General features: G+C 36.5%; 3 protein-coding genes across 7 annotated transcripts; 2 read left to right on the forward strand and 1 right to left on the reverse strand.

Moving 5' to 3' along the window:
• Positions 1 to 619: 619 nt before the first annotated feature.
• Positions 620 to 3,135, forward strand: LOC110719417 (glyoxylate/hydroxypyruvate reductase HPR3-like). The gene is made up of 2 exons (XM_021898354.1): positions 620 to 1,485; positions 2,475 to 3,135. Exons 1-2 carry the CDS (start codon positions 1,012 to 1,014, stop codon positions 2,997 to 2,999), a joined length of 999 nt encoding a protein of 332 aa, XP_021754046.1. The 5' UTR covers positions 620 to 1,011; the 3' UTR covers positions 3,000 to 3,135.
• A 2,695-nt stretch (positions 3,136 to 5,830) lies between these two features.
• Positions 5,831 to 8,478, reverse strand: LOC110719418 (sulfiredoxin, chloroplastic/mitochondrial-like). Of its 5 annotated transcripts, none has more exons than XM_021898357.1 (6): positions 8,297 to 8,478; positions 7,393 to 7,471; positions 7,143 to 7,294; positions 6,422 to 6,455; positions 6,200 to 6,293; positions 5,831 to 6,113 (listed from the first exon to the last, which is right to left on the reverse strand). In XM_021898357.1, the coding sequence occupies exons 2-6, from the start codon at positions 7,460 to 7,462 to the stop codon at positions 6,005 to 6,007; spliced, it is 459 nt and encodes a 152-aa protein (XP_021754049.1). In that variant the 5' UTR covers positions 7,463 to 7,471; positions 8,297 to 8,478; the 3' UTR covers positions 5,831 to 6,004. The 5 variants fall into 5 exon arrangements, with proteins under 5 accessions (XP_021754049.1, XP_021754048.1, XP_021754052.1 ...); XM_021898356.1 differs by having other exon boundaries at positions 7,393 to 7,476; positions 8,297 to 8,477; XM_021898360.1 differs by having other exon boundaries at positions 5,831 to 6,100; positions 7,393 to 7,476; positions 8,297 to 8,471.
• Positions 8,479 to 10,728: 2,250 nt separating this feature from the next.
• On the forward strand, positions 10,729 to 12,370 carry LOC110719267 (leucoanthocyanidin dioxygenase-like). Its single transcript, XM_021898160.1, has 2 exons — positions 10,729 to 11,237; positions 11,787 to 12,370. The coding sequence occupies exons 1-2, from the start codon at positions 10,732 to 10,734 to the stop codon at positions 12,358 to 12,360; spliced, it is 1,080 nt and encodes a 359-aa protein (XP_021753852.1). The 5' UTR covers positions 10,729 to 10,731; the 3' UTR covers positions 12,361 to 12,370.
• The last annotated feature ends 1,624 nt before the right edge of the window (positions 12,371 to 13,994 follow it).

A 13,994-nucleotide genomic window follows, 5' to 3' on the forward strand; every position in this document is an offset into this window, starting at 1 on the left:
CTAAAAGTTAGTTTTAATTAAAAAATAATAAAAGCCTAACTAATTAATCCTCCTAATATGTAGTAGAGTAAGTCAGGGTTGATCCCACAGATAAGGTAGTATCAATATTGGGTTGCTATGAATAATAATATAGTTGAGACAAATAAATATATGGTTGGAAATATTATACTACTACTAATGAAAGAAAATCAAATAACAAAAACATCTAGAATTAAGTATCACCACTAACATAATCAATACAAGACAAATTCTTACCCCAATTAATCAATTTTATGTTTACAAGGAAAAGTAATTAAGTGAAATACTTAGTACAAATTAAATAAGTACACATGTGATTAAACTAGGTCAATCTCATTGCATGGCTGAATGAAGTGATCCATAAAGTTAATTGACCATATTACATTTTCTATGTCATGTAAGATGAAACATTTGAAGTAAGACCTTGTTTTTTTTTACCTTATTTTTCCTAAACATTAATTATTTTTGTCAAACTTAAATTAGTTTTGTTAAACTTAAATTTTTGTTAATTAAAACTTATTTTTACTTTTTCTCTATAATATTTATTCTTTAAAATTATTGACTTTTACTGTTTCCTAAAATAATATTATTTTAATGAAAAACTTTATTTTAATTAGCAACACGTTTTATGTGTCACTGACCACACCATGTGGCCGCTTGTAAAAGTGTGACTACTTGTAACACCTTTAATACCGACCGAATAATCCCTAAAACACTGGCCGAATAAGCTTAGAAAACATTTACGAATTAACCCCTAAAATATTGATCGAGTAACAGTTGAAACAATAATGAAGTAACCCCTTATAACACTGACCGAGTAACTCTAATAACATTTACTAAGAAACCCCAATAAGAATTTGTGTTTAACTAGAAATCTAAAAATTTTCAAAAAGAAAAAAAATTATAAAAAACTTGATAATCACACAAAACATTGTCCTCTTTCTATAATCCTGTACACTTCCCAAGTTACCAACTACCAACCTCCAATCAAAAATGGCGGATTCCATTGACCCAAATTCCCACCAAAAACCCCTCCTCGTAATCAACCGCATACCCTTCTTCAAATTCCTCTTCCACCACCGCCTCACACCCACTTTCACCATCCTAGACCCTATCACCGCCGTCGGCACCGACTCCTCCGCCGCCCACACCTTCCTCCGCTACAACGCCGCCGCCGCGCGCGCTGTCCTCTGCATCGGACCTTCTCCCTTGAGAAAGGACACCTTAGATTGTTTGCCCTCTTTGGAATGCGTAGTCGCTTCCTCCGCTGGTTATGATCATATTGATCTGTCTGAGTGTCGTCGTCGAGGAATCTCCGTCGCTAATGTTGGCGACGCTTTTTCGGATGATGTTGCTGATTGTGCTGTTGGGTTGTTGATTGATGTGCTTCGTAAGGTCTCCGCTGCTCACCGCTTTGTTCGGGCCGGGTCTTGGCTCGAACAAGGGGTGTTTCCACTTGGGTCTAGAGTGAGTTGTCTTTCCTTTTCTCTAGCTTCAAATCTTCAATTTTACTTGCTGATTATGTGGAGTAGTTATTTATTACTTTTACTTCATTTGTTCGTTTTTGTTTGTCCCATTTTCCATTTTACTCCGTTTATTTGAATTGTATACACATGATTTAGGCCCTTTTTGGTTGAAAGGATTTGGATGGAAAAGAAAAGAGAAAAAAAAATTTTTTTTAATCCTGTTCTCATGTTTGGTTGAATTAATAACATAAGAATTTAGAGGAAATGAAGGGAAGTGGGAGGAAAGTTCTTTCACAAATTATTAGCTTTTCCTCTCAAAATCAGAGGAATTCGATTGAAAAGGGAAAAATAAAAGTTATGTTTTATAAATTTTATTTCTCTTCCCTTTATTTCCTTTCATTAACCAAATATTGGAAAATAAAAATATCTTCCTTTTCCTTTATTTTCCCTTCCCTTTCTTTTTCTTCTTTTCCTTTACTAATATTGAACCAAACGAACCCCTAGGAGAATTAGGACACCCTTCCCACCTAAATTAGAAAAGAAATAAACTCATTGGACAAATAAAAGGGCACAGAGGGAGTAATTTTTAGCTCTATTTAAATCGAACCTCATTTATTTGATTAGAGATGCACTTGTACGGTTGTACGACATGAATATCAAAAGGCAATCTTGTTAGAAAACCAAGAAGATGTACTGTGTAGTGGAAATGACTGAATTTACATGCTAGAATCTCTACGGAGCTGAAAGATTCGAGTAATTCAACTTGCCCTTACTTTTCAACCAAAAACATCATTAGAGCTTGACTGATGAATTTAATTTATGCTCAAAACTCTATGCTTTTACTACCCCTTAAATTACTAAACTAGATACGGATCGGAGTACTATTTAGCTAGTCATATATACCTGAGTTTATGATATATACTAAACTCCTGAGTGTTAATCTGCAATTTGCTACTTCAATTACTATAACTAGATTTATGGCAATTGTAGTTAGGTGGAAAGCGAGTAGGCATAGTCGGTCTTGGAAGCATTGGTTCTCGGGTTGTAAAGAGACTTATTCCACTTGGTTGCAGCATTGCATACACCTCTAGGCAGAAGAAACCCTCTGTTTCTTTCCCCTACTATGCCAATGTCTATGACTTAGCACTTGACTGTGACATTCTCATCCTGTGCTGCTCATTGACCAATCAAACTCGCCACTTGATCAACGAGTATGTTTTGAATGCATTAGGAAAGGAAGGAGTAGTCATTAACATCGGCAGAGGGGATCTAATCAATGAGAAAGAACTGGTGCAGTTTCTGGTGGAAGGCAAAATTGGAGGAGCCGGTCTTGATGTGTTTCAAAATGAGCCTAATGTTCCTAAAGAACTGTTTGGTTTAGATAATGTAGTTCTCTCCCCTCATCAAGCTGTCTTGACTCCAGATTCCTTCAAGGCTGCAGAAGACATTTCGATAGCAAACTTGGAGGCCTTCGTTTCAAACAAGCCCTTAGTTTCTCCTATAAGATGGGATTAGTTGCAGTCATATATTGTACATTTTGTCATAAATTATTGTATCAAATGGTATTAGCAGCACAGTGATCAAAATCTTGATTTGAAAATAAAATGTATTGGTTCAGGGATTAGTAATATTCTCCCTGCTTTCACATTGATCCTTTTCTTTTTCCCATTTGTCAGAGATTATTTCCACCAATATCTTGATCCCAAATTTATGAGGGAGCCCAGGTTACTCAATTTGAGTAACAAATATTGTTATTCAAATGGCAATCTTGTAAATATTAGTCTTGAAATTTGTGCATGACAGTCCTTAGCTGGCCAGTCCTTCCTTCTTCATCTCTCTCTTCTTCTGCCTTCTTCACTTGTCTGCAAGACTATAACAATGGTGGAGGTAGATGGAAGGGCTTCTAGCAAGTTCATAGATTTGCAGACAAAAGTAACCAAACAGATTGAGTCATGGAAGTTCTGCAGTCTCAGTGGTAGAGCTGTTTTGTTTAATGCCATTATAGTCTCTCTTGCTATGCATGTGCTATCTATCTACTTGTGCCCAGCCAAAGTGGCACAAAAATTAAGGTCTTCTATGCTAAGATTCTGGTGGAGATCTAAGCATGGTAAAAAACCAATCTACTGGAGGAAGAAGGAATTGCTTTTCACTCATAAACTTGCACGTGGACTTGGGTTAAGAAACATAACTTCCCTTAATACTGCTATGCAGGCAAGACAAGCCTGGAGATTTCATACTAATCCAGACCTTCTGGCAAGTAGAGTATTTTGTGCTAAATATGGGGCATCACCAGTGTCACTTGGTTATTCAAGAAGAGTTTTGAAAGCTGGGTCATCTTAGGCAGCACGAAGCATGGTGGGAAACATTAGCTCTTTGAAAGCAGGCATTAGAAGAACCTTGGGGGATGGAAATTCCATTGAAATAAACAGAGATGTTTGGGTAGGAACAACTCCTATTTCTTTCAAGCAGTATATGCCTAGGGGTGTTAGTCTGCCATCAACAGTGAGGGAACTTTGGAATGATGACAGATTGTGGAATGTTCCCCTTATCAGAAGACTTTTTGATTTTGAAACAGCTCATAACATTCTCTCTATGCCTATTCCTTCAATAGAGGAGGATGGCTATGAACACTCCAAGTCTGCCATATACACAGTGAAGACAGGATACTGGCTGCAGGAGAAGAAAGAAGAGCTAGACAAGGAGATGACAGATTTCTGGAAGATTCTGTGGAAGTCCAAGCTACTTCCAAAATGGAAGCTGTTCATATGGAAGATTGTCCATAATGCAATTCCAACAGCTGATAATCTGAGGAAAAGGGGCATTATAGTGAACCAGATGTGGGTTTTGTGTGGAAGAGCAGAAGAATCTCAGCAACATCTTTTTAGAGGTTGTGAGTTCTCATCGAGAATATGGGCAGCAAGCCCATTGGGTTTGATTACCACCCAAAGATTGTGAGTTCTCATCGAGAATATGAGCAGCAAGCCCATTGGGTTTGATTACCACCCAAAGCCGTGATCAGAATTTAAAGGCTTGGATGGTTCATATGATCTCCATTCTCTCTAAGCAGGATGGACACTCAGGCACAACTATGGTGGACTTTGTGATTTGACTATGGTCTATCTGGATACACATAAATCATATTAGATTTAAAGAATCAAGTCCTGATCCGGAAGTGGTGATTCAGGAAAAGCTGTCACAGTTTGATAGATGGCTAAAGACTGTGAGATTAGATCACAAAGCAGAGCATGGAAGGAATAAGGTGGGGGGAAAGTTCTGGATTTGGAGGCAAGGGTACTTGACATCACCCACAATCCTACAAATGCAGGTTGATGCTGTGTGGAAGAAGGGAAAGACAGCAACAAGAAGAACAAGGGCAGCAATTGGATGGCAGGCAAACCAGGAAATACAACACCAGCATGCAGGTGCAAGCATAGTGGCAGCAGTGGATGTGTTTACAAGCAGAATGCAGGGCCATTGAGTATGGCCTCAATATAGCCAGGGAAACTAACCATCAGATTATCATCAAGACAGACTGTCAAGATGCTGTTCGAATGATTACAGACCCGGAGCTCGCCCCAGCTTACATCCGACCAATAGTTGATAGTATTAAAGTCCTAGCTAATGATTTTAATTTCTGTTTGTGTATCAAGATTAAAAGGGAGTGGGTGAAACAAGCTCACAACCTAGCAAAGAGGGCCTATAGACCCTGAATTTTCTTGAATTCACCAACACCACAATATAGATCGTCCTCAACACTACTAACACCGCAACAAATTCCGACCCCAACACACCACTTCCGGCGGCAAAGAAGCCGCTGAATTTAACGAAAAACCGTAAGAAAAATATATCAATTAAGGGCATGGTTACCCCTAGATGGTAGGCATTTGTCATTGGTTGTGAGTGTTCCTCCATTGTTGAAAAATTGCTCAACCGCCAATTTTTGAATAATGAAGATCTCAGTTTCTCCTTCTCATCGGTTTTTCCTCACCTTAACTCCATCTTCTTTACTTTAACCAGGTCTGACTAATTTACCCCCACCTAAGATGGTTAAATGACCAGCGTGTCCCTTGAGTAACATGGATTGTTACTCAAATTGAGTAACTCCAGATAATATTATAACCTTTCATTATATATTTATGGTTTATGATAAGATTTCTCAATACAGAATATTGCCACTACTCTAATTGTTTTGGAGAGAGTTGAAGTCATAGAAATGACCCAATTACTTTGAATGGTCTTTTTATATAATGTCCTGTCAATCCTTAGTTTTGACGGTTGATGCAATTTTTTGTTAACTATATATGGAGGATGGGTGTATATTTCTTAGATGTGAATGCACATGATGGTTAAGTTTTGAGAAGAAAAATATATTGCTACATTAGTTTTGTGTTTTACACAAGTTGTCGAGAAAGATATGCTACCACGTGGTAGGAGAGTTGTAGAATTACAAATTATAAGTTCAAAGCCACAATACATGTATGTGCTTACTTATTGCTGTTTAAAACTATCCATGCATGCTTTCAGTCAAATATTATCATCCGGCTTCCCTCGAGGCAGAGGATAATGCTGGGAATTGAAAATGAATACAACTCCAACGTATTTACCGGAGATGATGCCTGCAAGATAAATCTGAAAAGGTTTCAAAATCTCTGCTGAAATTTTCAGAATAAAAAATGGCATAAAACAGAACATCAGTAGATCTACTCAAGGGCAACCTTAATGTTTCCTTTGTTCCACGCCGGACTTTGCAGCGAATTGCTGGGAGGCCTAATCGCTGATGGGCCTCATATCGGTGGCAACCAGAGAAACCTGTTAGTAAGAAGAGGAAAATAACAATTAGTTATATTCCTATTTATAAAACAAGCCTGATCAACCTCCTCAATACTGACATGTTAGAACTTAGAAGCACAAGGCAAAAGCACTTGTTATTGGCTTACCATAGTACACCCCATCAACCTCTAGAACATCAATCTGCAGAAGACAGAAAATATTCAGTTGTAACAAGAGTATTAAGATGATCAAAGTGATTCAAATCTTAGGCACAAAATAAGTTTCCCCCCAAATTTCCCTGAATTCTGTGATGCATCAAAACTCAGAAATTTCTTATAATTTACATTGGCGGTCAGTAGGAAAAACATTTGTGTGAATTGTGACATTTTAAAGATAAAGTATACTTGTATACGGAGTAACATTTATATTGCTTTGCTCTAAGAAAGGCGGATGCCATGATCTTCAATCTATTTCATTGTAGTGTAATTAATTACTTCCTCCGTTCTTTTTTACTTGACCCATTTTGACTTTTACACTATTCACCACCCCTCCTTTGACCGTCTTTTGTGAATAATATTTAAGGAAAAATATATTCATGTTGGATTTTTTTAATTCGTTTCAATAAGTACTATAACTTAAATATTTTTTACTTATGGAGAATTAAGATTATTGATCATTTAAGTTTTGCATTGACAAGCGTGATAAAATAAACAAGTCAAGTAAAAAAGAACAGAGGAAGTACATAATAGTACTATAGTAGTGCAACCTAGAGAACACAGAACACTGCTAAACTATGATCCAAGCTAATGACTGATCTCAATTTCTTACAGCACATTATTATCATTACAAACTCCTAATAAGGATGTGCCCGGAATATGAAGTACTTACAGGGACTTGAAGACCAATCTCCTTAATGCTATCCATGAGTTCATGGACTTTTTGGGGATCATTTGCTCTTGTACGCATTAGTGGTCTCCGTATCTTATCGAGGGGGAGCTCCAAGACTACTGGCCCTACTTGCTGTGTTGTTGAAGGAGCTCCTGCAAGCAGCAATCACCATTTACATCATGAAAGAAAACACAGAACCATTAAATCAAGGAGATTCAGAACAAGGTGAGCAAGGGTAACACTTATATACCATTATTAGATGAAGCAGACAGCGAAAATTTTCTAAGAGTAGCCGGGCCTGGGAGGTAAAGGCTTGCCATCTACAAACACTTCACTGACATCAAAATTAAGATATCATTAGCATATCAGAAACCTTAAAAACCCCAAACGTATGTACGACGTTTGAATAAAATATCCCCCCACTCACCTTTTATCAACATACAAAGGGCTCTGTATTAATTTCTAGCCCGCTTGGGTAGTCTAACTAAGCTTTATTAGTTTCTTCTTTATAAAAAAACGTAATTAATTCCTAATTTTACCCACTTAAACATTATAATACGCACCTTAGTTCAGTTGCATAATTCTATGTGCATAAACAAGTGTTGCATAGCTTGCACCCTTGTGCTTATTCTAAAACCGAGGGAGTGACATTTTAGTTTGTCTTCTTAAGCTTAAGCATGCCAATTAAGACAGGTGTTGGTGTGTAATGGACTAATGGATAAGCTAAGGACTTCATAAATTACAGTAGTGAAGATGATTTGTACCAGCCAAATTATTGGAGACTGGAATAACAATCACTCAGCCAAAAAAATAAAAAGAAAGAAAGAAAGAAGTTATTATGTGAACCACAAATTTGGATGAGGTCCTACTTCAATAATTTTATGATTATCAGTTAAACTTCAACCTTAATTAAGCTTCAGGTTCTAATTAAAATTAAAAAAACAACAAATAGGTAATCAAAACTTACAAGAATCAAACATAAACTTAGCAAATATTGGCAGGAAATTCAGTTAATATATTCTTTTCAACCTCAAATCACTACATAACATCAACATACATAAATAAAAATAAAAATTGAACAGATATATAGCTGAAAAAATTATACAGTTGGACGAAACAATAGCTCAAAGAGACAGGAAGATATTATTCCGTACCTTAGTATTGAATTATTGATGAAGGGTCCAAGGAAAATAAGGCCAATGAAACTAATGAGAAATTTGGGGGACGAATTTTGTTTTGGGATGTATAATTGTGTTGAAAGTTATGAACCAAGCTTGTTGGTTTGGTTGAATGCGATTGATCCTTGTTTTTTGGTATGCACCGGCCAGGTAACACTTTCTACGTGTCATCATTGTCATGTTTATCAACAAATTGTTAGTACCATTTTCGTTTCTTAAAGATCTTTCCGCTTAAAATATATGCGGTTTTTAACACGACTTTGACCATTCATATTACTGCGAGTACTAGTTTCATAATTATATCAAGTTTCGAAAAAAAATTAATATTACAATGGATACTAATAAATCATACCGAACACCTACCCAACAGGATATTTAATGATGATAACAAGTTTTGATCAAGATTGGTATGGATCAACAAGATATTACAATGGATACTATTATAGGATTGTACAATTTTCTTATTAGTGTAAATGATTCTAGGTAGAGCATAGATTTGAAATTTATATTAAAGTAAATTTGACTTTTTAACCCGAAATAAATTTGAAATTTATGAAGCTCATCAATCATAATAGTTATGCACAAAAACATCTATGTGAAAAAATACTTCATTTATAAATTATAGGAGGGTAACAGTAATATATAGTATGATCAAGGATTGAACAAAAGTTTGTTCTCAATGAAGATTTAAGTACATTCAATGTTTGTTTGGTTCACATGGGTATCAAACTTCCTATCATGAAAATCCCATGGAAAGTTTTAGTCCACGAAAAGTTAATTCCCTTGCATTAAGAACTTAGGGGGCGTTTGGTTCGCACAGTGAAATTGGAATGGAATGCAGGAGAAAGGAAAGAAATTCCCCTAATTTGGCCTGGTTGTTTGGTTATGCCTGAGAAACAGAATGAACTGCTCATTAATTCCCTTTGTGACTGTTTGGTTCAAAATAGGGAACCAAAGCATCTCCACCAACATCCCACAAACTGCTACTACTGCACTACCTTAAAAAAAAAAAAAAAAAATCCACTGGTGAAGATAGCAGGTTGGGTCGCTGGTGGTCGGCTCCGATGACTCAACGGTGGTCCTTGGGTATTCAATTGTTAGGGTTTTTCAGAAAACCCCTAAATCGATTTCAAGAACTTTCCATTACTACAAACCAAACCCTAACAAGATGGCGACGACCGTTGCTGGCAACGACCACTCCACCAGCGACCCAACCTCCGACGTCCACGCCACCAACGACAACTAGCGACCCAACCAAGAACAGCTCGTTAAGGTTCATTTGAGAAGCTCAAAGGAGAGAGAGGGGCGTTGGTGTTCGACGTTCACGGCTAGGGTCGACGGTCGATGATCAATAGTAGTCGGACAGATCACCGACGGCGTCTTCGACCGTGGTAGGTTTAGTTGAAGGTCAGTTGAAAGGCTTGAGAGGAGAGAGAGAGGGGCGTGGGTAATGAAGGGGAATGGGAATGCAAAAGGCTTGGGGGGGGTGGGGAATGATATTAGGAAGATTTTGGGTAAAACCAAAAATAAAAAAGGAGAAAGGGAATGAACTTTTTTGCCAAACAAACGGCAACAAAGGGAATCATTCCCTTTCCCTTTGTTTAAACCCCCCAACCAAACACCCCCTTAAGAAATAACTTTGTTTTTTATTTAGGCATTTTAATTTCATGGAAATTGTGACTTACTATACTAAAGGATGGTAATTGATATTCATGCATGGTAGGTAACAACCTATCAGGTAACCAATTCCCATGTCCTATACGAATTTCAATTCCCCAGAAAATTTTAACTCCCCTTATTTTAACTATTTCATGCCAACCAAACAAATTATTGTCACATATACACATTCAAGAAATTACATACAGAAACTCATACTTATTCTCCGTTTGTTTGTAATAAAACAAGCACTTAAGAGCGTTTTCGAGCTTTTTTATGCTTAATATGAGACAAACTTAAAATAAAAGCACTTGAAAATTAACAATTGTCAAAAGTTGCCAATCTACCCACTCATATGAGTCATATCCATGAATGTTAGAGGAAGACTACCCCCCATGCATGCTTTATTCTTCGCCAACTACCATTCGTCCATTCCTATTAGTATTCCTTTGCATTGTTAGTCATGAATGGTAAACACATACACTCAATCACGTGATGAGCTATATATCTTTCACATTTTTTTAGATCACAACTACTTACCTTTGGAATCTAAGGGTCCAATCTAAACGCACATTCCCTTCATGATATGCTAGTGTATTCTCAACTTGTCACAACCTAATATTATCTTTAATGTCATTTTTCTTCTTATAAAAACACTATATCACGTCTCACAAAATATACAAACATATAAATCATTTTCACAATCCATTTCCAAATTTTGTTTATCAAATTGTTTAGCAATTTTGATTATAGTAATGACGGCCACATTTGCTCCTTCTAGGGTTGAAAGCCTAGCAAGTAGTGGCATTGAATCCATCCCTAAGGAGTACGTGAGGCTTAACGAGGAGTTAACCTCAATGGGTAACGTTTTTGAGGAGGAAAAGAAAGATGAGGGATCTCAAGTTCCAACAATAGACATTAAGGACATCGCGTCTGAGGATCCAGAAGTACGAGGCAAGGCAATCCAAGAGCTCAATAGGGCTGCCATGGAATGGGGTGTAATGCACCTTGTCAACCATGGTATCTCGGATGAGCTAATCCATCGGGTTAAGGTGGCCGGACAGACATTTTTCGAGCTACCGGTTGAAGAGAAGGAGAAATATGCTAATGATCAAGCATCAGGGAATGTACAAGGGTATGGAAGTAAGCTAGCAAATAGTGCTAGTGGGCGACTTGAGTGGGAGGACTACTATTTTCACCTCAGTTACCCTGAGGACAAAAGAGACTTGTCCATTTGGCCTGAGACTCCTGCCGACTACATGTAAGTTACTATATACTCAATAACTCTTTCATTTATGCAAATTTATTTTGATGATTTGGTTTTTTATTTTAAAAGTGATATATAATGAAATTGAGATATAATACCCATGTGATTTTAACTTGAACTTACACATATGATTTTAGTGGTGTATGTAAGCAATACGATAGCTACTTCTAAATCTGTTACTTTGTATCTATATATAGATTGATTATTGTTGACAATTTGGAACAAGTACACTATTTTTAGTTTCAATTTATCTTATATATCCTAATAGAATATACTTTTACTTTGTATAAATTAAATATCTAGCCAGTTAATTAAAGTAATTCGTTAAATGAATATATTATAGTCAATTTCATTTAAATAGAGTTGCCAATAAGCATCCTAATAGAATATATGATTTGACAACTTTATTACAGTCAATTTTGCGGAACTTTAACTTCCCAAATCGTATATGTTTAGTTACATTTTTTGGATTTTCCTCAAAAAAAGTTACATTTTAGAAACAAAAGAATCTTTGCTAATTTTCTCATCATATAATTGATACAGTCCTGCGGTATCAGAGTATTCCAAAGAACTAAGATACTTAGCTACTAAGATCCTCTCAGCATTGTCGCTTGCATTAGGGTTGGAAGAAGGGAGGCTAGAGAAGGAAGTAGGAGGCTTAGAAGAGCTCCTTCTACAATTCAAGATCAACTACTACCCAAAATGCCCTCAACCGGAGCTAGCTCTAGGAGTTGAGGCTCACACCGATGTAAGTGCCCTCACATTCATCCTCCACAACATGGTTCCTGGCCTTCAACTCTTCTATGAGGGCAAATGGGTCACTGCAAAATGTGTCCCTAACTCCATTATCATGCACATTGGTGACACTATTGAGATCCTTAGCAATGGAAAGTACAAAAGTATCCTTCATAGAGGACTAGTCAATAAGGAGAAGGTAAGGATTTCTTGGGCAGTTTTCTGTGAACCACCTAAGGAGAAGATCATCCTTAAGCCCTTGCCTGACCTCGTGAGCGACGAGGAGCCTGCTCGTTATCCACCTCGAACCTTCGCCCAACATGTTCAGTACAAGCTCTTCAGGAAGACTCAAGGTCCACAAACAGCAATCACAAAAAATTAAGTTGATCATTGTACGTATGAGAAGAAGTCTAATTAAGGATGTCTTTCACTCTTTGTGATGGATGTTTTTAATTGATTAATTCTACTTTGATTTCTATCTAAGCATGTATTCCATGATCATGCCTATGAAGTTATAGTTGTATTTGTCAAACTTCTTGTGATAATGTGTGACTTAATCATGCATAATGATTTACATAGACTACTTTAATTTTAGATATCCACAGTATCTGTAGTAGTGAATAAATGTGATTTCTAAAAATTGAATCTTTGTTTTATAGATCTAAAGTAATTTTTGTTATTGAAAACATATCATACAATCCACAAAAAACATGAGATTGATAAAGTGGTATTTGCTGTGATTAATTATAAGCCTAGCTAACACTCATTATCTCATAGCCAAAGCAATTTTCATTGTTATCTAGTGCATCTACAATGAATGTGTTAAATTTATCAAAACTAAACTTGGGTGTAATTAATCTATTATGTACTCCGTATGAAGTTATTTGTAGACATAATTTAATCAAAATAGAGACCCTTAAATTTGAAAGTCTTGTACAGTTGGCCACCTTATACGGTATATATACTTCATCTGTTTTTTAATTGACATTATTTTGACTTTGACATAATTCACAAAAGCTACTTTGACTTCTTTATGTGATTGACATATGAATTATTGAAGGTTGTTAAATTAATCTCAAATCTATAAATTCCATACATCAACTTTTTACACTTTGTAAATTTATCTATTGATGTTCAAAATTGTGCATTGACAAATATGTCTAAATTAATGGGTCAACCGAAATGAAACAAAGAAGTATACTCTAAGTGACTCCCTTGCCACTTCCCAAAAAACTACTTGAACCATTGAATACACTATACATTTATTTTGGCTATATTGGCTATCTTCGTATTTACCTAAATACAAATGAACATTCATGTAAAGAAGGCAATGGACCGGGTCGGCCTAAGCACGGAAAAGGATGGCATAACTCGATGGAAGCACGTGTAGGCATGGCATGTGCATCTTGGATTGTGAGCCGCCTTTATTTGGAAAAAACATGACAAGACACAACATGATGACATGTCTTGACATGACAAAATTTTGGCTTAGGCATGCTAACATGACACAGTGGCACGTGGATTTGGGTCGTACACGGGCGACCCTTTTGAAATATTTGGCACGACATGTAGCTCACTAAGCTTAGCTAAACCCAAAGACGTGGACCCAAACGAGATATGAGTCACAACCACCTTTAACATTATTCATGTAGTCTGAATTGTAAAATGTGTAGTCCCTCTATTTTATATTGTTCTTCCTACTTTAATTAATTTTGTCTCACAAAAAGATTTCAAGTAGGAAGAACAATATGGAATGAAGGGAGTATTTTTTTAAAAAAAAAAATTAATTAAAAGGTAATCTTGTACAATTAGGCCCACCTCAATGCAACCACGTGGCAATAATAATCCAACCACATGTCAACCTAAGACAAGTCGACGAACCCATAACGACGAGCCAATAGAAAACAATCCACCTGGCCAATTCGATGACATGGCAGATTAACTACCAAAATAAAAAAACAACACCAACAAGAATTCCAACAAATAGAGATCTTTTTGAAACCCTCTTTCATTTCC

This window comes from Chenopodium quinoa, unplaced genomic scaffold, assembly GCF_001683475.1.
Source record: "Chenopodium quinoa cultivar QQ74 unplaced genomic scaffold, ASM168347v1, whole genome shotgun sequence".
In the NCBI taxonomy this organism is placed as follows: domain Eukaryota; kingdom Viridiplantae; phylum Streptophyta; class Magnoliopsida; order Caryophyllales; family Amaranthaceae; genus Chenopodium; species Chenopodium quinoa.